The following is a 24,576-nucleotide window of genomic DNA, read 5'->3' as shown; positions in this document are numbered from 1 at the left end:
TCATAAAATTTTAAACAGGCAAGATTGCACTCAGATGAAACTTAAGCCTTAACAAAATCTAAAAGAAAATAGGATATTATTTTTTTAAAAAGAAAAAAAGATCAAACTGCAAATATCATTGTTCCATTAACTACAGAACATATTATTTTTGGCACATAAAACCACAGGAATCTAATGGGACCCTGACAGTAAGCCAGATGTGACTGCAATGAGGTGCTGATACAATTGATGCATTTTATTATCTGCTTCCATCAAAGGCTCACTGTTCCTTTCTTATGCTGTGCTATTTAGCTTGATCCTAAAATTATTACTCACTTTTAAAAAAAAGGGAGAAAAAAAGAGGGGGGAGAATGAGGAAATTTGAATCAAAACTATTGCAGCTTTTGATTGCATGAAAAATAGGTATCCCACGCCAGAATATCTATTCTTAACATTTGGAAATATTATGGACCTATCTCATAAATGTTCATTGCAATTCTATTGTTTAATTAAAAAAGAAGAGCTTTTGTACAATGATGTCTTTTAAATCAAAGTAAAATGTCTCTCGAGAAAAATAAGAAAAAAAAAAACCAATTTCTGCTACTTTCTAATTTCTGTTTCTAACAACATATATTTATATTCATTACCCAAATGTTTACATGTATAAGTAAAAAATGTAGAAAATTATGTACAAATGTAGAATTAATATTATGAGCATCTAATATTGTAAAACAGCATCAAGATCCAGAATGCAATTAATATCCAAACATTTCTAATTTTCTGCAGTAAGTAGTCCTGAGTTTTAAAACTTATCAAAATATCATTGCCAATGAACTATTGTTTCACAAAAATAATGATTTTTCTAAAAGATAAAAAGTAAAATCCCACAATAACTTGAAATACACTTTTTATTTGGAATTTCATTGTGACCAACAAAAGGGGACCTTTTAACATTTGCAATGAATTTTCACTTTTTTATGGCTGAGGTTAATTCCCATCTATTTATAAATCCTAAAGGGAATAACTTATCAATAAATTGATACTGTATCAATTTTGAACTTAGTCCACAGACGTAGTATCAGTAATTGAATACAAATTAATCCAGTAATTTAATTCAATCTAATCCTATATTTTAACTTTTTAAACAATTATTAACTTTGTTATTTAAACTCCTTTTAAAGTTGTATCTTTGAACTAGGTTATCTCATAGATTTTTAGCAATTTTGGTGCCTAATTTCTCCGATGATTTGGGTTTTTTTTAAAGTGTACTTTTGAACTTTTAAAACTATAACTGTTCTATCACTATTGTTGTATGTACACTGAGAGTTTATGCACCAGAGACAAATTCCTTGTGTGTCTAATCACACTTGGCCAATAAATAATTCTACTCTACTCTGTATTGTACACAACTGGATGCTTAGTTACTTTCCTTACCCAAATTGCAAAAGAAATGCTGTGAGTTTCATCAATTCTGGTAAAAAGCTATTGTTAATAATGTTAGAAGATTCACCTGTGTTCAGTAACATTCACCTCTTCACAAAGTTTCATTAATTGTAAATTAGTATAATCTATGCCTGTAGGCAAGCGAGTGACAATTATAACCAGGAAAGAAATCTGATCGTACCTAAAAGGATGCAGCAATCATCCAATCATCACTTCTAGCCAGAACTGAATTGCAATGCTGTCTACAATAATAAGGATTGGACTTAAAAAGCATCAAAGCTTTCCAATGCCAATTTGCTTAATAAGTGTGTAATTGTGCAGTCACATGACTGCATCTATCACAGTAACTGCTGGTTTTCTCTGTTGGTGCTAATTTACGACGTCTATAAGCAGTACTTCAGTTTTTATATATGTTAAAAATTCTTTTTAATAGTTCAGGGCATCAAGTGTCTGCCACTTATCTAGGAGAGCTCTTATCAAAAGCAGAACAGGATCAATTTTGCCATGAAAAAAATCAAATTAGAAATGTCCTTTATAAATGCCTATGAAGGTTTTTTTTTAATTAAGATTTTAGGGAAGCCCTTTCATATTTCTTCTTATGTTTCTTTTGAGTTTTCTCCATACAATTATTTGGCATTGTATTATTGTATACAACGGTTAGGAAATACTGAAAAGTGTTTACAACAAGTCAACCTATTGATCCATTTACCTCTGTTAGTGCAGAGATTGGCTTACATTGGTTTTCAAGGTTCCAGGCAGATCTTTTTTCCCCAAACACTATTTAAAAAGTCAGGGATTGAAATGGCTTGCCAAGCACATGCTATACCTGTGAACTGCACGCTATTTCCAAACTGTTATCAGTTAAATGTCTTTGTTTCCCATGCTAAAGGAAGATGAGACAAATGTTTCAGTAAACAACTACAGCTATTGTTGGATGAAAGTTCTCAACAAATAAAAGGCATTCTACTAAAAGGGGAAAGCATTAGGAAGAATATAGAGATAGTGTTATATGAACTCTATTCATACTGGAAAAAAGAGAAATTATTAATTACACATATATTAATATCCTACCCAGATTCTCATCTTCAAAAAATGGTAAAATGGCTATAGTGTGCAGAAATTTTTTAAATAGAAATAACAATAGCACTTAGACTCATATGTTGCTTGGTAGTATTTTACAAGCACTCTCTGAGCAGGTTATAAATGCCATCATATTGCCCCCACACATCTGGGTTTTCATTTTACTGATCTTGGAAAAATGGAAGGCTGAGTCAATCTTATGCCGGTCAGGATCAAACTGCTGGCAGAGAGCCTGCAATACTGCACTCTAACAGCAAGTAAGTGCCACCATGGCTCTTACGTCCTTTACTATCTTATATTCTTTAGTTTTGCAGTTCTTCAGGTTACTATTAATATAGACAGAGCCACCACAATGTTCACTTGTCATCCTTATTCTAAAATCATTAGCTTACTGATAGTCCAGCAAAAAGCCTTAGAAAGCAGGCTTCTTGGCAACTTAGCTTTTCCTAGGATAAAGATGGAAAATCGTCAATAAAAAGGCAGAGTCATGTAGCTGGTTATTTAAATATAAACCTGAATTATCCCAAAAATAGAAGGAAAGGGGAAATCAAATAGATAAAAATACCCTCGCTAATTTAGAACTTACTATCAGCACAGAGCAAGTGGAATTCTGGTTTGAAAATCACTGTGATGCATCTCCCAAGAATAGTTGTGCCAGTGATGGTGAAAAACAGAATATGTTTTATTTCAATATTTTCTAATATTTAAATTCCTTTATAAACATGACAAAATTGGGAGTGGATAAAAGTATCCCGGACTGTAAGTTTACAAGAAATGTAAACTTCTGCAATAAAGTGCTTAAAAAGGAAATAAACAATTGTATTCTATCAACTTTATAAATTCAAAATTTTTAATTAAAATTTGAACTATCTGTCCTTACTTCTCCTTTAAGTAAGGTGAAGTAAAAGTAAAAAAAATATGTACTTACTTATGTAAGTAAAAAAAATGAGTCATAGAAAACAACTCAAGAAGGCTAAAATTATTTTACTGAAATGCTCTGCATACTTGTTTGACAATAAGTACCACTGACCCCTGTAACTTACTTACAAATTGGGCGAAATAGGGTAGCATTGCACAGGAGTTTGTAGTGAAAGATTTAATGCAGAATGGCAGAAAAAACTTTAAACAATTTTAAATAGTTCAACTTTGGCAGTATACTACGGAATCCTAAAGCAAAACGTAACACTTTAACATAAGAACAGTACCCCAATAATCTAAATTTCACAATTAAAAGAAAAACTGAAAACAACCTGTCGCTCATGTTTTCATCTGAGCCCTTTTGCTCTTCATATTCCATTTTATCCTTGTTCACAGGATTGATTTCATCATTCTCTATGACCACGCCTTCATCCAAAATGTCTGGGCCTTGCCTATTTGCTGCTAGCTTTCTTTTTTTAACTTTACTCTTTGATAGTTCTTGATGGGAGTAAGGTCTGTTGTCATTGTCCATTTCCTGGTCCTTAATGTTGCCTGGTTGGGGCAACATAATTTTGTTTGTTACTTCAGAAGGTAGATCAATTGCCATTCGTTTCACCTTTCGACGTCTGCGCAGAGTCCTATTACCTAAATTGTCAACGGCTAGATCAGGTTCATGCCAGAGAGGTCTTTTGCCTCTTAGGTTATTTAAATTTGAATTTGGTCTGCGTTTTGCAACCAACAGTTGGTCATCAGAATCACTATGGTCTTTCTTATTAGCAGCATAGTTCTCTCTATAATCCTTGTTCGGCTCTTCAAGGCTGGAATCAGAACCTTCACTTAAACAATGTCCAGTCTCCCAGGGATGATGTGAATTAAAGGAACGTCTTTTCCTCCCTCTTCTCTTTCGAGCCTGGCGTTTTAGAAGACATGAGATGCTGCGAGAATGATCACCCGTATCTGCAAAGCCACCTCTTGCTTGCTCTGAACTTTCTTCCAGTGCAGAGACTAGATCATGAACTAGCTCCTCCATAGTCTTACTAAAATGCCTGTAAATAGCAAAAAAGAAAAGAAAGAAAGAAAGAAAGAAAGAAAGAAAGAAAGAAAAAGCCATTTCCAGTTAATTAATATCTTGTTATAGTGACTATTTTAGCAAAGTGAAAGAACTACTCCTTCCCTTGAAGATATTAGAGGAGATAGGATGTTTCCTTGCTTTATGTGGTGCTTTGAAAGTGGTGGCACTACACTGTAAGCTTTTTTTGTCCTAACCATTTACCTATCAGATGGCTAAATAAAACAGAAATAATCACACACATCCCACCCAAATATTACCCTTTTATTCTTATGCAAAGCCCTACAAGAGCAAAGCAGTATCTTGCCCTCCTCTGAGTCTCAGAGGAAGATGTATAATACAGCACTATAAATTGTGAAAAGCTGTGCAGAATGTACTTGTTTTAGTTCTACTTCTTCAAGAACAAGAGACAGACAGACAGGCATCCAAGAGACAGACAGGCATCCAAGCTTATTTGGAAGTATATTTAGGAAAAGGAAGGATTCAGTAGTAGCTATAGATAACAAGAGCCCCCCCCCCCAAATTGAATAAACATTATTGAATAAACATTAAAAACATTGGACCTTTCTGGTTTTGTCATTTCCATACATATTTTAACATAACAACAAATAGTTTCTACTTATCGTACATAGCTACATTAATCTTATTAAAATATCCCTTATCCTCCTTTATATATTTATCTATGTATTATCCAGTTCCAATTTTACAATCCTCAAAATGTTCTGTTCCGACTCCTTTACCTCATTTCCAAAGATTGATACATTTTGTTCCAAATTTCATAATATTCTGTCTCGTCTCTATTTTTGATTTCTAGTGTCATTCAAAACACAAAGACAGAGAACAGAACAGTTTAGTTTAGTTTTACTTTATCCTAAGGGATTATATGAAATTATTACTAATCTATCAAACAATGAATTCATTTATTTAATTTATATCCTGCTTTTCCAGGACTGTAAGACAACTTACATGGGGATCTCCTTTCATTTTAACCCCACAACATGAATATCTTTACATAGTTGTTCTATATGTATATAGATCAATGACATTAAATTTAGTATTTCATATATGTAGTAATCATAGAGTTTCATCATTTAAAATATGTATTTTGCTCTCTTTATCCATGTTGCTGGGCTGTTTTTTGGCAACTATTATAAACTATACTAACATTTAAACTAGCTAACAATGTGCTTTTCAGATCACAAAAATCAATTACGTCTATATTTTATCCTCTGAATGGCATAATCCAAGAAAAACACAAGAGAGATGATAGGGCTGCAGGGTAGTTTTTTATAACATTCTTAATTATAATGAAAGAACAGTACAGTATAAAATAGGTATGAGCATAAATCAACTGTGAAAGCCATTTAAATTTAGTTGAAATACTATTTACAGGTACCCCTTCTTATCCACGCAGTCTTATTTTTCAATCCTAATGTCTGCCATAAAGTTTGTGCAAGTAATGACATCATTTTAAAAAAAATGGTAAAGTATATGTTTATGAGATATGGTAATAAGCACTGTGAGTTACTCAATGCCATACTTTTTATTCCAATATGATATCTGAAGATGGTTGCTGAGAAATCCCATTAAAATCACTTTATGAATGGATACAGGAAATAGACTGACTTGTCTTGTCTCTTAAAAATGCAACTTGAATCATATTGATGATATTCCATCAGCTGAAAGAAAGCTGTTGCATGTTGAAGGATAAAAAGAAAGCTGAATAAACTGTAACCAAAATTCTGATCCACTTGGTCTTTTGTAAGGCCTTGAAGATCTGGCTTTGAGCCTGGGCCCAAGGCCTAGAGGGTATGAAGGGTCATGTTTCCTAGCTATACTGATATTTAGGTTGATTTTTTTTCATGAGGGAAATGTGTAGTCTATACATATAAATAAAAATATTACATTTGTATTATATTGTAATTGTTTTAACTGTTTTATGTTCATTCACCATCAAGCGTCACTTACTTGTGATGGGTGGCCATAGAAACTTAATAAATAAAAAATATGAAGTCATATAATCATCTAGTGATTTGCTGAATGTTCAGCATTCAGCAAATGCTGAACATTCTTTTACCTATTTATTTACCCAAATCAAAAATTCAGCTTTATGATACTTTGTTATACCTAAAGAACTTCCCTCAAGGATTGTATATTTTATTTTACTAGGCTTTTTACATCATAGAACTACATGGAAATTCAGGGTATATAATTATAACTCAAAGCAAAAATATGTGTTTCAAATAAAGTCAGTCTTTTAATTTATGTATTATTGTATATTGTTTAAAAAAACGGAGTGAGGCAAAGCTATTATTCTATTTATAAAATAGAGAACTATCCAACAAATTACTTGATAGAAAAACAAAGCACTCCTCTTTCCAATAATTACTTCTGGAAAGAAGGAGGTTTGTCTTAATGTTTGCTGAGAAAATAATGTGGAAAATAAACAAAGGAGCAGGATACAAATCACTGCAAGCATTGCTGCTTAAAAAGTAGATACTTTTGAAGAATAGCCTGAAAAGTATGCATGCTTTGAATATTAGATTAAAAATAACTACTGCCTGGAAGAGACTGTTTTTAAACAGAGTTTTGCTCCCCCCCCCCCAGTTCACTTAGGTCTTCTCATGCCCACAAATCCAGCTTTGATTTTCTGTAATTTCTTCTTTTCTTCTAGAGTTAATATTTTTCCATATCATAGTATATTATATCATTTTTACCTGATATTTCTGCTTGTAAGTGTACAAATGTTCTCTGTATGTGCATGTATTTGAATCAGTGGTGGGTTCCGGATCACCCACATGGACACGCGCAGTGTGCGCGCCCGTGTCATACCTGCCTGTGATGCCTCCGCAAGCCTCAGCGATGCTCCTCCAGCTGCTCAGCGGAGCATAGCACAGGTGCCATACGTGCCATGCGTGTGCGCAGAAGCGCCAAAGGCTTAAAGGGCAGGTAAGGAACTCGGGTGGGTGGGTGGGCCCTCCGGAGCACCATACTGGAATGGTACCCCGTGCTCCAGGCAGGCTCCGGTACGCCTATACCAGGGCGTACCGCCTGCAACCCACCATTGATTTGAATGTATGACAGATGTTTACTATACACAAATATCTATGGAGATTCACAGTCATCCAGGTCATAGTTGTCCCAAAGGTGCTTTTTCAAGAGGCAACTGGACTTTCTGGTTTTTCTCTGAAGACATTTTGCTTTTCATCCAAGAAGCTTCTTCAGCGCTGACTGGATGGTGGGGAATGAAAGGATTTATGCTCCTTGCAGACAGCTGGTCATTGGCATTCTCTTAGTGAGTTCTTGAGGTCACTTGAAGGTTTATCTGTGTCAGAACAAACACATTGAAAAGACAAAGGCCACTCTTTTGAAGACGAAGTCCACATTTTGGACAGAGGACCGCTGGTTTGAAAGAGGGGTTAATGAGGTCATCTATGTCAAATTTGAACAGCCCTCTCTCAATAGAGGAGGAGGGACACGACATCATCTATCTCTAATCTACAACACAGTCCTTTCAACATTTCCAAGAAGGCTCCACACCCATTTGCAGCACTCAGGTGACCCTGATGATACAGATAAACCTCCAGGTTACCTTAATGACCTGCTAAAAAAATGCAAATGGCCAGCTATTTGCAAGGAGTATAAATCCTTCCATTCCCCACCATCCAGTCAGAGCTGAAGAAGCTTCTTGGATGAGAAGTGAAATGTCTTCAAAGAAAAACAGAAAGTCCAGTTGCCTCTTTGAAAAAGCACCTTTGGATTATGCACAAATGGAAGATAAATTAAGTAGTTGACCAACCAAGATCACACCAAGAATAAGGGAGGTCTCAAAGAAACTTAGGGTAATGTCTAATGAACCAAAATCCTCTCTTGCATTGGTTGAATGTCATTGTTATGAGACTGCCATCCTGAGAACACTGAACAACAATGGTATGTGGGTGTGTAAAAGGATTGCAAGGAGAAAGAAAATTGCTGCCCATCTACAGTTTATGAAAGACCATGCAGATAAGCCAGAAACCTATTAAGAATATACTGTGGATGTATAAGATCAAAGTAGAACTTTCCTGATTAACTGAAAACGGTTATATTTGGTTAAAGGCAAATACTGGATTCCTGCATTAGAGCCTTATTCTATCTGTGAAATGTGATGGCAGTATCATGGTTTGGGCCTGCTTTGCTGTTTCCAGGAGTGGTATTCACTTACCTTCCTTACCGGTTTGCAAATGTGATTGCACGCACCAGCTCTGTACATGAGCAAAGCCTTCCGTGCATGCGCTTTTGGCAAAAAAAGGTCCTAAATGGGATGCCGTAGAGCTGGGGCGGGTGGGCGAGGCTACTCATGATTTTCACTACTGGTTCAGATGAACCAATACAAACTGGTAGAATACCACCTCTGGCTGTCTCTGGATCAGGATGGCTCGCCATCATCGACAGACTATTCTGAATGGTACCAGAAAATTCTACAGTAAAGTGTCAGGGTACTCTATTCATGAACATAAGCTTAAGAGAAAGTTCAACATGCAACAAGATGATCCAAGAGACAAGTCATGCAAACAAAGGATGGTTAAAGGGGAAGAAAAGTAATATTTTGAAATGGCCAAATAAAAGTCCTATAAAAGTGTTTCAGATTATATTTATGCAGAAATATTCTGCAAAGGATTTACAAACTTTAAAGCACCATTTTATTACAGATGGTGTTCCATGGAGGCTAATGGTTGTTACCGTCTGCCCATAAAATGCGTCAAGTTTATAACATGGTTATTTAGATAGCAGCATAGAGTTAAACCTCCCTTTTATGAATCAATATCTTTTCAATTATATCTCTTTAACTGTGTTCTATATTCCCTACAACTTTTTTCTCTAGCCTTATTTATGTGCAATTAAAGAAAATTAGCTTTCCTCCCCTATCATATGAACACAAGAATTCTGGATCACTTGTAGATGTGTCAAAAAATTATGTGCTATTCTTTTATCAAGCTACAGCATATATTTTCTATAATTTGCTTTAACAATAAAGTCAAATTTCAGTATTTGTCATATATTTTTAATTATAAAAATGAATTTAGCCTTGTTTCCTCCTTGCCCAGATTTGCAATATCTCCTATTCTTGTACTTTCACATAAATACATCATTAGCCTCTTTGGACACTTAAAATTTCATGCATTCATGAAAAGTCAGCAAGAGAAAGGCAGTTTGGTCTAGTGGTTAGGGCAGCAGCCTACAAACCAGGAGACTGATTTCTAGTCCCACTTTAGATATAAAAACTGACAGGGTAACTTTGGGCTAGTCATTCTTTCAGTCCATAAAGTCAGGCCTAGGTAGATTGGTCAATTCCTGTCACGACCAATATATCAACACTGGATACACAAACAAGCCCAGAACTTGAGGAAATGCTAGAAGAAGAAATCAAAGTAGTGTTGGGATTTACAGCAAAATTCCTTTTTTTCTGATGTTGCATTTAGCAGTATTTTTATCAGACTTCATTGGACTATATTTCTGAAGGCACTGTACAAGTTTGCAGAGGGAAAAACAAGTTTTGCCCCATCTTTCTGTTTTTTCTTCTATACTTAAATGCTGCAAGCATTTAAGACAACTGTATAAAAAAATAGAGCAAGAGAAAAGCAAGTAATTCAGCTGTTAAAAATGAATTCATAGCCTAAGCGTTTTCTTTTAAGGATGTTTAATCTTGTAGCAAAAGAAGTGCTCTGTTAGTTCCCAAAATATCCTGTTCAGATGCAGCAAGCATACAAATCTGATCACTCCCCAACCTATGGAAAGTACAGTGGACAATGTCTTCTGGTACCTAGCGTGATCCCAATACAAATAAACGCAGGACAATCTCTTTCAAGTTTGCAACAGAGGGAACTTCAGCAGATGCTCCAGGGCTAACCCATCTAACCCATCACTAACCAACCAAGGATTCACACCCCGGCCACTCATCCCAGCCACTCTTTCTTTGCATTCTCATTCCAGCCCATTTCAGAAAACAGGTCTTCTGCTATTTATTAAACCTCAACTTTACCCCTTACAAAGGCCCTAAAATCCGGCTTCATCCAGGAGGTTTAAGATGTAAACACCGACAAAAATTATACCCCGAGTCTCCATGCCGCAGCTGCTCTAGAGTTGATTTTGGAAAGAGGATCTCTACGCAAAGCTCGTAGTAGGTCATCGCTCCTCTCCTTCGACCCCCCAGGGCAACCTAGTCCATCGCCCCTCTCCCTCCGCCTCGAGGCCACCCGTTCTCCTCTGCCCCCCGCTCACCACCCCTTTCCCCGCCCCTCACCAGCTCTTCCTGGCGGCCGGAGGTCTGCTCGGGTTGGGCTGAGCCACCCGGAACATGTACTCAGCGCCCGCAGTCGGCCGCTCCCTGAGGAGACAAGTGCCGCTTTGCAGAATTCGGGAAGGAGGAGGAGGAGGACGAGGACGGTTCACCGGGCCGCGGACGGGCTGCCGCACTTCTCACTCGCTCATGATGGTATCCCGGAAGCAGCTTCGGCGCTGGAAGGAAACCGGCCTCGACCATGACGGTTTCCCTGTTAGGGACGTGACACAAGCATGAGGGGGGTTGTTGTCTCCCCGCCGCCGCCCTCGCTTCGCCTAACTTATTACTCTCCCTCTTTCACCCCGCGGAACTAAACCCGCCGCTTCTTTATCTCCGTCTCTCTCTCCCCCCCCCGCAGAAGTTTTGTATCCTTTTCCCCTCTCGGCGAGATGGTACGATCCAGTTGCCATGACGAAAATTTGTATACTATCCCTGGGAGCCGGGCAGGGGGGGTGGGGGGGAAGATGGCCACTTTGGTCCGGCTGCAAGAGCGGCTACCGAGCTTCAAGGAAGAGTATTTCAGTAGAAACAGGTAACGGGGGCCTCATTCCCAAGGCTCTTGAATTATTCGTCCAGGGCGAATCCTTTCCTTGTCTCTGAGGTGATTTCCAGGTTTGCCGGTGCTGCTTGTTCTTTGTTGTTGTTTTTTCCTGACCAAGAAGTATCGGGAATTCCCACCCCGCAAATTAGAGTTCACGCGTTCACACGTGTAGCCTATGACTAAGTCACCATGGTAACATAAGAGTAATGGGGAACGTAGGTGGAAAGATCAGGGTTTCTCATGAGCGTTGGAATTGAAAGGGAATGGCGTTCAGTTGGGGAAAAATTGAAACTTGCTAACGGGTAATGGTGCTTTTTTTCTGTTTCTAAAAGCGAGGTTTCCCCCAGAAGTAAACAGTGCGGCTTCTTCATCCCCATGACTCTTAACTCCACCAAATTCATCTTGGCGACAGGGAGAAGGCAGCTACTTCTGCATTTGTTCGTCATATTTTGCATTAAAAAAGAGTCTCTTGGCTCTTTTCTAGATGTCAAGGGAATTTTGTCACCTTTACATGAAAATAGGAAGCAGTGTGTTTAAACCAGGGGTCTCCAACCTTGACAACTTTAAGCTTGGCAGACTTCAACTTTGCTGGCTGGGGAATTATGGGAGTTGAAGTCTGCAGGCTTAAAGTTGCCAAGGTTGGAGACCCCTGGTCTAAACAGTTCTTTAAGGAATAACGTTGACAACACCATGAGGACACACAACTTGCTTGCCCTTGGTTACTCATAGGAGGAGAGGGAAGAGTCGCATTGCAATCTGACATAATCTAGCTCCTTGACTGGGTTAGCAGAACATACAAGGCTAAAGTGTAATTGGCTGGTAGTTTGTGGTTGAGATGTGTTAGTCTGAAATTTCCATCAGAACTGGGTGGACAGGCTGGAAATGATGAAAGCTGTAACTATAGTTCAAAAGTACCTGATTGGGAAGAACTGCTTTTGAAACATCACTAGTTCTCCAAATAGCTGTCTTTTTTTTTCTTTTTTTAAAATAAGTCTGATTTAAAAATAATAATAATTTGGCCATAGGAATAAATGTGAATATCATGATCACACAATAGATAAAGAGATACATGTTTTTTTTCTTTCTTGTTTTGTTTAGTATGGGCAGCAAACCGACTATGAATGGTTCAGAATTTATCCACTGGTGTTCTAAGTCCCAACAAGGAAATCACATTGTAATACTGTTCTATTTACCAGTGCATTTCTAGATCCAGTTCAAAGTGCTGGTGATGATCTCTAAGTTACAAATGATTTGGACTCTGGTATGAATAAATATTGACTGATTATGTACAATGAAATCCTTGTCAACTGTCGGAGGCCTCAGAGATTTTCTTCATGGCAATCTAACCTTAACCAAGTCTTTCAGTCTTAACTATTATAACTATGCTATAATCAACACTGTAATGGAGTCCACCCACCTTGCTGCTGGTTCTCCTCTTTTCTTTCCACCTTTCCCAGCATTAAAGGCTCTTCTACAGAACTAGGTCTCAGCATTATAAGTACAACCTAGGATAATTTGTACCTTGAGTGAGACCTTTGAGTTGTTTTGTTCGAATGATCCTTTTGTTTGTTTTCTAGACTGTTCACAGCATTCCCAGGAGTCTTCTCTAACATCAAAGTTCAAAAGCATGTGCATTCTTACTATCTTGCTTCCTCAAAGTCTAACTTTCACTTCCATAAATAGTCACAGGGAATACCTTGGCTTGCATAAGACATTCATGGCTACTCTATCAAGTCCTAGTCTGCCGCATATTTCTTGACTACTAAATAAATATACCCATGATTTAAGAACTTTTTCAGAAGTCCTATTTATTGGACTTGACTAAAATCAGTAGGGATTAATGATTTCACTCAAGCTTGGGACTAAATAGAGTACCTTTAGTAGCTTCTAATGTTTCAAATCCACTTGTAAATGTGTTTGAAAGCACTTTTAAAACAAACTTGCATCATCTGATCTCTTTTAAACATTTGAAATGTTTTTCAATATATTTTTGAAATATCTATATTTATTGGGTTATAAATAAATATTTATATTTATTTGTATCCCATTTTTATAATTTTTACAAAAACTCAAGGCAGTGAACATAGTCAACATACCTTCTGCCTCCTATTTTTCCCACAACAAGAACCAGCTAAGGTGAGCTGAGAGAGAATGACTCATCCTTTATTCTACTAAAACTCCAGGTTTGATTGTTTTGTGCTTCATACGACAAGATTTTTTAAAATCAATATAAAAGAGTGCAAAGCAGAGCAACAAAGATGATTAGGGGACTGGAGGCTAAAACATATGAATAATGGTTGCATGAATTAGCTATGGCTGTCTAATGAAAAGAAGGACTAACATGTGAAATGATAGTGTTCCAATGTTTAAGATGAGGGGATCGACCTATTCTCCAAAACACCTGAATAAAAAGAAGCAATGGATGGAAAGTAATCAAAGAGAGAATCAACCTAGAACTAAGGAGCAATTTTCGACAAAACAATTAATCAGTTCTTGCCTAAAGAATTGGGGATGATCCTACCATTTTTCTGAAATGGTATAGGGCAGAATTCTCCAACCTTTCTGGGTTGGCCCGGGGTGGGAGGGGCAGGCATCTTTAAGGGGCTGGGAGCATGTGCACAAAGGGGGCCATGAGTGTGTGTGAGATGCAAATGGGGTCACAAGTACCCACAGGCAACACTAGCATTTGCGCAATGCCACAGTGCTAACATGAGTGGGGGGTGTATGCTTGCAGCGAAGTTAGTGCACGGACACCATCACAACGCTAGTGCAAGTGTGGGTGTGCACTCACAGCAGCGCCAGTGCCTGTTTGATACAACATTACTAGCACCCGTGGAACACCATAATGCTAGTGCAAGTGGGCATAGTGTGCACGTGCATGCACTGACCAGCCATTCATGAGGCCCAGTGGCCAAGAGGCCATGGCCCGGTACTGGGCCATGGCCCACAGATTGGAGACTCCTGGTATAGGGTCTCCTGTTTTAGCAGGCGGTTGGACTAGAGGTTGTCCAAGCTCCTTTATAGTTTTCTTATTCGGTTCTTCTGCTTCAATGCTGCCACAGTCAGCTGTGGTCACTTTTATATTCCCTACCAGCTTCCTTCAAAGTCAGAGGGAAGCTGGCAGGAAGTTGGAAGTCACTCCCACTCATCTGTGGTGATTCTCTTTCTCTGTTTAGGTAAGGAAATATCTCTGAAAAAATGACCCAACAGTCCCCAGGTTGTCTTTTACGGTAGATATATAAGTGTAAGATTCTAGCCTTGTACTCTTCAGTGTTTTATTAGACAGAATATTTAGCAGATTCACAGAAACAAAATTAAGTGGGATAGCTTGATAATGCTACAATCAAACAGGCTAAAAAGACATACAGAGAATAAAAGAGAGAAAAAACAAAGGAGATTAGCCCCATCATTAATTAAAAACAGAATCACAAAACATTCATAAAACTATCTAAACTATTGAGTGAAAATAAGAACAAGAGGGAAAAATCAACACAATTTTAAACTATTTTATTCCCTTTATAATTAGCTGCCATGGCTGCCACTGCTTTTCCTCTAATCTTCCTTGCTGCAGCAACATCCAGTTCTGCTTGCTGAATTATATATACCAGTTAGACTGATGTAACCGTGGATAAATAAATTGAATTCTTCATGCCAAGTATAATTTACAGATCAATACATAATGCATTAAATCTTTTGCCCTCAGAACACACAGATAAACAAGGATTTCACTGCTAGTTCCCCCTTGTACCTCTTATCCAGATATGATGATGGTATTTATTGAAAGGTAAGGGTCTAAAAAAAACATGCCTCAAATAGAAATCTGTCAAAGCCTGAAGATAAGTGGACTTTCTACTACAGGTAGTCCTCATTCAATGATCATTTGTTTAGCTACTACTTGAAGTTATGACGGCACTGAACAAATGGTAATTACCCCCAATATTCAAAGTTATGGCCATTGCAGCAACCCCATGGTCATGTTCAAAATTCAGGTGCCTGGTAGTTTTCCCTCATTTACAATTGCAGAGACACTTTAACTCTCTCTATCTGCCTGTTTCCCCTGAATCTCTGCGCTTTGGCTAGCCTTCTGCTGACCTGCTGCCATGAGCTCCACTGGTCCAACTGCCCTGCTGATGTAGCTCCCACTACTGAGGAAGCAAGCTCAGCCTGGCCCTTTACATTGTAGTCCCGCCCCTCCTTGTCAGGTGATCAAAATACAGGTACTTGGCAGCTCATCAACACTTATGATTCCCCCCTCTTAACTTTGGCCTTTTGGCTGCCCTGTCCTTCGCCATCTTTGCTGTTCCTGCTAATCTGTGCTCCACTGCCCTTGCCATCCTTTTATCCAGTGGAACTGCTGCCATGGGCTTCCAAAACCTTCCAAAATGTCTTTAGAAGACTGCACACAATTGGGCAAGACTACACATCACCTTGGGGAAAAGGCCTGGTGCAACCAGTAGCTGCCTCATGAAGGGCCAGCCAGGCATGCCTCATCAGAAGTGGGAAGTAGAAGACAATGAAAGTCAGCTGGGACTGATAGGACAGCAGAAGCAACAGAAAACATAATGGCCAAAATGGCAGAAATGGGAGGAAAATAGGCGAGTAGAGAGAACTGAAGAGGAGGCAATCCCTTACCTTACTGAGGCTCAAGCCTGGGATGGACTAAACCAGGGATGACCTGATTTGAGGTGAGTTCTTGCCCAATAATGATTTGGATTCAGTTAGCAATAGCAAAGGGAAGAGCTGGATTTTGGCTACTAAGCAATGAGGTCAATTGGCATTAGAGTTTATGACTACCTCGCTTAGCAATAGAAATTCTGATCACAATTACTGTTGTTAACCAGGAATTACATGTACACAATTTAGTCGAAACACACTTTAGAAAATTCTGTTTTAAGAATTGTGCACCAAATCTGTAGAAAATCCACCAAGTGAAGCCACTTCCTCAGGTTATCCTTAAATCCTGAAATATGCTTATCTTCTTCATGTGGGAATAATATATGAAATATAAACAAAATTAAGCTCAGACATCCCTTCTAGTCCTTCTTCCAGACATATACCTGACTAAATGGGAATCTGGTATTTCATCAGTCTTTTAAAATAAGGAAGGATCTTAGCTACATTAAGAATAATTAAAGGTATGTTCTCTTCCATACTAAGCAAAGCTGCAAAGGAATCTTGGAGAAGAATGGATATTGCTCTTGTATTTTAGGGAAGAGTTTTTCAAACTGTTGTAGGATATCCTAAGATTTCACAAAAATGTGATGAGGTTTTGTGAAAGATTAAGGACAAAAAAATTAAGCACAACCAATTTTCTATTACTAAAACTTTGCCTCTTGATCAGTTTTTTTTAATTAGGAAACATATTATGTGGCCTGGAAAATGTTCAAAACCCCTTGTCTAAAATATAGAAAAATATGTTCAACATTGTCTTGGTGAGTTACAAAGAGGGCTGAAAATAACAGAATGATAAATAAATATAATACTTTAAAAATAGAAGTCCAAAGATGGTGATAATTATTCCGTTTTTGTTTGTGTTGTTTGGGTATCAGAAGATTGAGACAACTGGAAAATGTACAAACAATGAGGATGATCAAAGGGTGGAGTCTTAAGTTACTGAATTTAGTGAGCTTTTCAGAAAGATGATGGAGTTGAGGGTATGATAGCGCTTTTCAAGTACTGGAAAGAATAGCATTCATTTTCTGTCATGACAAGGCACAGAATGATGATGTAAAATTATAAGGCATAGTCCTTCCTAATGTCATGAACTACCTAAGAGTAGAACCAATAATAAGGAAGCTAGTAAGCTATTTTTCAGTAATTGAAACTTTGGAATGAAGCCAAATTAAAGCATCCCTAACTAATATCCATACAACCTTTGCTAAGGATGTATTTGTCAGTAGTGCTTTAATTTGGATCCTTTCCCTAACCATAGTTTGGACTTGATGGTTCCTATGGTTCCTATTCTTTTGGTTTTTCTAAAATGATACTATTGTAATTAATATAAAATTCAGTTACAAATGTTTTTTATAGTTTAACACTGAATGTTGTAGGGTAGGAGGAAATTGCAAGTAGTCTTTACACCTAAGAGTGGTAAAAAGATATTAAATAAATAAAGGTACTTGATTTAATAAAAATAATACTACTTGCTTATTCTGATCTTTAATATAAATGATCACAGTACAGATTGTGAAAGTTATCTCTTTTGCTTTTAGGTGGGTAGATGAATACAGAAAAACAGAATATTATGCTGCTGTAAAAATTCAGAGTTGGTTTCGAGGGTGCAAAGTCCGGGCATACATCAGGTAATTTAAGCTGTACCTGTAAACATCATAAATATGTTCATCTGAAAACTAATATGCATGTATGCTTACAGTAGAAATCAAATCCTTTTTTACATGAAATGGGATTTTAGGTTTAATGTTCATTTTCATACAGCATGCAAAATTATTGCAATTTTTTTTTCATGTTTGGTTCTGTTTGAAATTGGTTAACAGGAAAGTGCAAAGTTCAAATACATGTAGGGGGAGCTAATGCAAGAATAAGAACATTTGTTCTATAATCAACAACCATTTTGTTGATTATATAACAATAATACTGAAAAGATCATATGTTTGAAAAACAGCAACAAGTTATACTCAACATGCTATATTGCATATAACTATTTGTGAAGTTTCCAAAAGATTACCTAATTAATTAGCCTCGAGACAAAGTTCAAAAGAAATCCATTCATTTATTAGGATCAACATTTTGGCATGTTGTTCTGTGGGGCCGAAATTGATTTCCGCTTAATTGTGTTTGAACTTTACCTCTGTATCCTTTCCCTTCTGTCTGTGTCATAAATCACATCCACCAACACATGCACATTTCACACATCAGCTGTAGGAATATGAGACCTGACTCTGGCCAAAGGTATGTATGGAATTCTCCCTTTCCTCCCTTTTTCTATGTCAACCTGATAGTAATCATGGAAACGCTTTACAAGTGTACACTATCAAGATGATATCTCTCAAAATACACTATTCAGAATACAAATTGTTCTAAAACTGAAATTGATAAAATTGATATTAAAATTTCATATTCAGAAACTTAAAAACTGTAAAAGATATCTATTAATTTATATCCTTACTAAAGTATTTTGTTTTAGGTATCTGAACAAAATGATGGTATTCATTCAGAAATGGTGGCGGGGTTATCAAGGGCGGAAAAAATTCAGAAAAATGGTGGAGGTAAAATTAAGTTTCTAAAACTATATTTTAAGTTTTCCATAATTTGCATCTGTACAAAACAGGTACAATTATTTTATTGGAACAAATATGTAATACATTACGTATTTTCAGATTTATGCATTTTTGGTCATGCATAAGTGTTCAGATATCTGAAAAATAAAGCAAATAGGCTCGGATAAAAAAGAGAAATAAATCTTATATTTGTGCTATTTGGAATTTGTTAATTGCAAACAGAATCTCATTGGTTCCTTGTGACACTACCCTCTTATTCAGCAGTGACCACAGAATCCTGCTACATTTGTTAAATGCCAAAGTGTTGTACTGAAGGTTCCAGTCTTTTGGGGTACCATCAAATGTCTGTAGAAAAGGAGTAAGGCTTGTATCACAACATTGCGATTTAGTTCCATCTTCCCTTCTATCCCAGTGGACACTGCTGCTATTGTCTAGAATTTCCAGCAGATAACACAACTGGTCAGCCTTATATAAGATTTGAAGTTAAGCAAAAGGAGGCTTAATAGTATAGGTACTTCTCCTGTAGCAACTGCCTCAGATAACAACTGTTCAAAAATAAACCACTAGTAAACAAGTAGTAAAAAATTCATTTTCTGACCAATGCATGCATTTACAACAACAAAAGTGTTCAGTGTGAAACCGATTAAGGTTTGGCCAGTTTCAAGGCACAACCATTAGCTTGTAATTAAGGTCACAAAACTCAGCTTTTTAACTTGCAGTTAGCACATTTTAGGAAAGTGCTGCACTACAGAGAAAAGCAAATTCTTGTTCTACAAGGAGGGGGAAAAGGGGGAAAAAACACCCCAGTGATAGGAAATTATAAGAGAGAAGTTCATTTGAATGATATAGCAGCAACCAGCCATCTTTGCAGCATCACTTTCTCTTTTTCACCCTCAGTCACATAATTCACTTAGCAACTGTGTCATTTAATGACCATCTCTCTGGAAACAATTGCAGTCACTACCTATATTGGATTGGAAGATTACTAGTGAATTCCTTGCGTGTAGACTAGACTCAGAAGTTGAAAAAAAATCAGACATAAGATCTAGAGCAGTGTTGGCGAGCCTTTTCAGCACTGAGTGCCAAAATGGGAGTGTGCATGCTGGAAACCAGAAGAGCAACCACCCGGTGCGCATGTACGCACGGCGTACGCATGGCGTAACACAAGAGCAACGGGTGATGGCTCGCGTGCCTAGAGAGATGGCTCTGCAAGCTACTTCCGGCACCTGTGCCATCACAGATCTAGAGTTTATAGATGTAATCCGGAGATAATATATAAGCTTAGTTACTAGTACCATAAAAACTACAAAAGTAGCAGTTCTAGATATTGATAAAACCTTTTGGGAATTTAGGCTTCTACAATAATGTGTGTTTTAACTTTTCACCTCTGAGCCATAGCATTCCATTCCCAGTTCAGTCTATTTTGAAACATATTAGCAAAGCAGAGTTAGATAAAGATTGAGTTATGGAAAGAAGAGAAAATATTCCCATCTGTTGGCTCCTATCTATTGTAGGGATCTGGATAGGAGGTTGATTTTATCACCAAATTGAAGGATTTCCTGGCTTAAGTATATCATTCCCCTCCCGCCAAAGAGCTATCTCTTCTTCGTTTTTTTCTTTTCTTTTGGGTATATTATTGAGGAAGCAATATGATATTAAAGTAAGCATTTTAAAAAGTGGCTTAATTAAACAAAAGCAATAATGCCTCAACTAATGTAATGAAGAAAGTGAATCTAAAATGAAGCAGCGTCATTGTGTTCATTTGTAAATAATATATTGCAGCCAACTGCTTCTTAATTGCCCAGACAGTTGATAAATAATCCAGTCCTGCTGCTCTCCACAGACAATTTGCTTTGGATCAGACTAGGCAATTCCAATAACACTAATTACAGTGAAACTCTTTTACAGTGATTTTTTTTTTGCCAGGAGGGAAGATCGAGAGTACAGGGAACTGCATATCAAGGAGAGGTTCTTTCTCTTTGATTTGTAGTTAAAACACACTCCCAAGCCCCCAGAGTCTGCATGTTATGCTAAATAAAGGACGTTCTTCTATCTCGAAAGTACTTATTTTACTTTTTTTATGATACTGTTGTGAATTATGTTCATTTTGCATTGGTAATTAGAGGGTGGAACAGATGTGAAAGCTTAGTGTAAAGTGATGTATCCATTAAAATAACCTATCTTGCCAAGTGAGCGTTTGCTGTAACAGGAGATTCTTTCACCGAGCACGGAATTCATCTTTATTGGAAGGGAACCAGGAAATGTGTTTTTTTTTATATCAGGGGATTCACTGTAACATGTTATCATTGTATTTATGATTTTATGATGTTAGAATGAATATTAAATGAAACAAAATTCCCAAGGATTACTCAGGAGGCAACTAAGTACATAACGTTTAGTACAGATGGTTGGAAGGCACAATTTTGCTCCATCACTGCATCCATATCCTTGAACGATTTCGACTGAAGACAGCATTTCTTTGAATTTTTCATTAAACCAGGCATCTTGAAATATGAATTCCTTTTATGTTTCTGTGAGTTTTGGTTAAAAGAACCCTGGTGAATAAATCATATAATACTATATGTCACCAGCACTTGTGAATATTTCTGCTTTGTTATTCTACTCTCAGTAGAGCACCATTGATTATCAAACTCAGCGGAGAGCATTTTATGATCATATATCTCCATTAGCTGCTGGTTTGACTACCATAGATTTTTCTGGTTAAGCCTGCATTATGTATTAGCAAGCCCATCTCTTTGATTCTAAGTTTGATTTTATTTCATCCAAACCGAAAACTCTTATTATGTATTATGTATAAAAATTCTTACCTTTTATATGTAAAAATAGAAGTATAGTATTTGTGTAACTGAAATGTATGCCATTTTTTCTCTCTCTACCCCTTGTTTCACAGACAGCATATTTTATTATGAAGATGAATTTCTACAATGAAATGGCTGTCAGGGTAAATATTTCTTCACTTGTTAAACAAATGAAAAGTCAATTGTGCTCTGAATTTGCTTTTAATAAAATAAGCAACCCAGAATAATATAAACTTGATTGATATGCTGATAGTAAAGTGAGGAAATGGTACATAGTTACAAACTTCAAGTTACGCTAAGTAATCCCAAATTGCATTTTTGAAAATCTTGGTTAGATCTAAAACTACAAATTCATTGTCTTTTCTAAATATTGTGGCATTTCATTTAGGAGGAAAAAACTTTTTTATATATGTTTGCATACATTTGCATTTAAATCCCACACTTCATCTATGATACTCAGGATTTTGTAAATAGGTTTTACTGGACTCATCCAGGCACTAAATAAATATCTACTTAATTTTAAAGAGTACATTTTATGATGTGACTAAAAAACAAACTTAAATTAACAGCCTGAACTTTCTGCCATACAAATACCTAGGAGTTTCCCCACATTTTTGTAATCAGATTAAAAACTGCAAATGCTACTGTGCAATCTGGTATGGTTCGCATTGATGCAAGACTTCCAAATAGACTTGCATAAATATAACATATTCAAATTTTAGAAATGGTTCTAAATTAGGTACAGGCAGAAAAGAAAAAGCACCTGGCTAAATATAATTATAGTCCTGTATCATCACATGTTCTTTAACATTGTACCTTAATTATATTTGACCTACTATTTCAAACTCTCATATTTGGAGCCAGAAAATAATAAAGAAAACAATAATTATAATGCATAATTTTCTCTGAATCAGATTTAGTTTTATAATAGTAGATTGTGATATAGTAGTCTTATTTTCATTTGGAAGATTTAAGAGTTGTTGTGAAGAAAAGTAATCCCCATTTTTAAAAAAAAAATCAGTATGAGCAGATGGCTTCTGATATATCAAGGTTTTGCCATTTGTTTAGCATTTAAAATAAACATTATTTATAAGACCACTTACATTTTGATGTTACTTAATGAGGAATATGCATCATTGATTTGACTAGCTTAAGAGGTCATTCAGAACTTGCCCGTTAACAAGCTGTAATCTGCTGAGCACACAATGACTTTGTTTAAAATTATCTGTTTGGTACTGATCAATGACAATAATTGTTTGGTACCAATCACCACAGAAACTTGTTAATTACTTTGAAGGGCATATATTTTGTAAGGAAGGGTAAATATTCACCTTGGAATTATAAGAGATACAAGTAGTGTAATATACAAATAATTAATTTACAGACTGATTGATTTATGTATTTATTCCAACACCAAAATTCAAAGGCATTAATACCCTTTCTGTCATGCTATTTCAAAGTCTAATTCCTTGAATCCACAGAGAATCACATGGAAAAACATTGCCTGCACACCTCTGATCTTTGTAGATATAGACATATCATGGCATCTGAATTCTTTTCCAAGGCTTTTGTTACTACCATATCAAGTGCTAATCTGTAGCTTATTTCTTGATTGCTGCTCCTTTACTAATGATAGTTGATCCTAAATAGCAGAAGCTATCCATCACTTTCATTATTAGAGCTTGCAAAGCATTTGCATTTTCAGCTATCAGTGTAGTGTCATCAACATAACATAGATTGCTGATGTTTCTTTCTCCCAGATTTAAAACTATCCTCTTTTTTTCCTGTCCAAACTCCCTTATTATATATTCAACATACAGGTTGAATTATTAAAGAGAGAGTATACAGTCTAATCTCATTCTTTTTTTTTTTTTTTTTGGCTGACCTGGAGCCAGTGTTTTTCACCATGTTCTATCTGGACTGAGGCTTCCGGCCCAGTTGTCTTACATGGGGACAATAAGATATTCTGGGATTCCCATTTTCCTAAAGACATTCCACATCTTGACATAATATACCTGAAAGCCTCTCTATTGTCAACATAATGACTTCTTTTACTATTCTTTGGCTTCTCCAATTATCCAGCATATAAGAGCAATATTGTCTCCTGTTCTTTGTCTAAAATGACTATGACTATCTTGCATTTTCCTTTCCATGTTGGATGGTCCAGGATACAAATGACGCAGGGCAAATAAGAGGCCTAAATGCATTGAAAAATGAGAGACATATATCAATATGCAATAGTTAAAATCAGCAAAGCTTAAATAAAGAGATTCCTCCCCCCAAACATACATCCCCTCATACCTATCTCCTTCCATCTATGGCTTTTTGGTCCCTGTATTCTGCAGTCTCTGCTGCCTAGCTAACCTTTTATCATCTTCTTCTCTTGCTGCTGACCATGCATGCCTGCCCTCAGCTTTCACGAGGTAGCTACTAGCCACACAAGGCTTTGATCGCAAGGTGTTGCACTGCAATTTCCTCGTGAGACCTGAGAAAGATGTCTCTCACATGGTCAGCAAAGTACTAGACGGGGCATGCCTCATCAGTAGTGAGAGCAAGAAGACAGCAAGGGTAAGCTGGGATAGCAGAGGAAATGGTGGCAGAAGCCTCAGAGTACAGGTTGGCTGGGCTGAGGCAGGTAAAACCTCTGGGACAGCTAGGGTTCTTGTGTTGCACTGCTGAGATTTCCTGGAGTGGCTGGGCTTCACATTGCACTATTGGGCTGTGGTTTCACACTGTCCTTTCCAGGGTGCTTGAGGATTCCTGGGATAGCTGCAGCTTTGTAGTCCATGCTTGTACTATGTTGCTGAGGTAGCTGAGGCCTTGTGCTATGCTGAAGTTCAAAGCTTCTTGCAGCCCTGGAGCTATGGCAAACCAAAAAACTCCTGAGCTGCAGCACATCAGGTAAGCGTAGAGCTGGCAGTTCTAGGGCCACTTTCCTTTCCACAAGCAGGGTGCAAGGTGGCACAAATACAGACAGACAAGTGGGGATAGAAGAGGCAGACCTTACCTCACTGATGCTCAGAGCTGAGAGGGACCAAGTCCAGAACGGACTTTTATATTCCCAGTTCCCAGGCCTTTGCCAGTTACAGTAGTAAAATATAGCTATTTGGGAAAGTAGTTTGCCAAACATTTTATTTAAAATTAGAACAACATTCTAGATGAATAGC

The 24,576-nt window shown here is 37.1% G+C and overlaps 2 protein-coding genes across 7 annotated transcripts in view; one reads left to right on the top strand and one right to left on the bottom strand.

Moving 5' to 3' along the window:
* Window positions 1–10,996, bottom strand: part of GPATCH2 (G-patch domain containing 2) — a 91,878-nt gene extending 80,882 nt beyond the window's left edge. For 2 of the 5 annotated variants that reach the window (XM_032215690.1, XM_032215691.1), the window contains exons 1-2: window positions 10,773–10,993; window positions 3,753–4,466 (exon numbers count right to left, since the gene is read on the bottom strand). In XM_032215690.1, coding sequence (XP_032071581.1) covers window positions 3,753–4,466; window positions 10,773–10,828 — 770 coding nt within the window. In that variant the 5' untranslated portion in view covers window positions 10,829–10,993. Of the gene's footprint in view, window positions 1–3,752; window positions 4,467–10,772 lie in introns of all 5 variants that reach the window. The other 3 variants (XM_032215692.1, XM_032215693.1, XM_032215694.1) reach the window with 3 other exon arrangements.
* Window positions 10,997–11,265: 269 nt separating this feature from the next.
* SPATA17 (spermatogenesis associated 17) overlaps window positions 11,266–24,576 on the top strand; it is a 95,586-nt gene continuing 82,275 nt past the window's right edge. Inside the window, exons 1-4 of one of the 2 annotated variants that reach the window (XM_032215695.1) lie at window positions 11,266–11,343; window positions 17,565–17,654; window positions 18,497–18,578; window positions 21,502–21,552. In XM_032215695.1, coding sequence (XP_032071586.1) covers window positions 11,276–11,343; window positions 17,565–17,654; window positions 18,497–18,578; window positions 21,502–21,552 — 291 coding nt within the window. In that variant the 5' untranslated portion in view covers window positions 11,266–11,275. Of the gene's footprint in view, window positions 11,344–15,259; window positions 16,038–17,564; window positions 17,655–18,496; window positions 18,579–21,501; window positions 21,553–24,576 lie in introns of those variants that run through there. The other variant, XM_032215696.1, reaches the window with a different exon arrangement.

This window comes from Thamnophis elegans, chromosome 4, assembly GCF_009769535.1.
Source record: "Thamnophis elegans isolate rThaEle1 chromosome 4, rThaEle1.pri, whole genome shotgun sequence".
Classification (NCBI taxonomy): Eukaryota; Metazoa; Chordata; class Lepidosauria; order Squamata; family Colubridae; genus Thamnophis; species Thamnophis elegans.
This window is presented reverse-complemented; position numbering and strand designations above follow the sequence as displayed.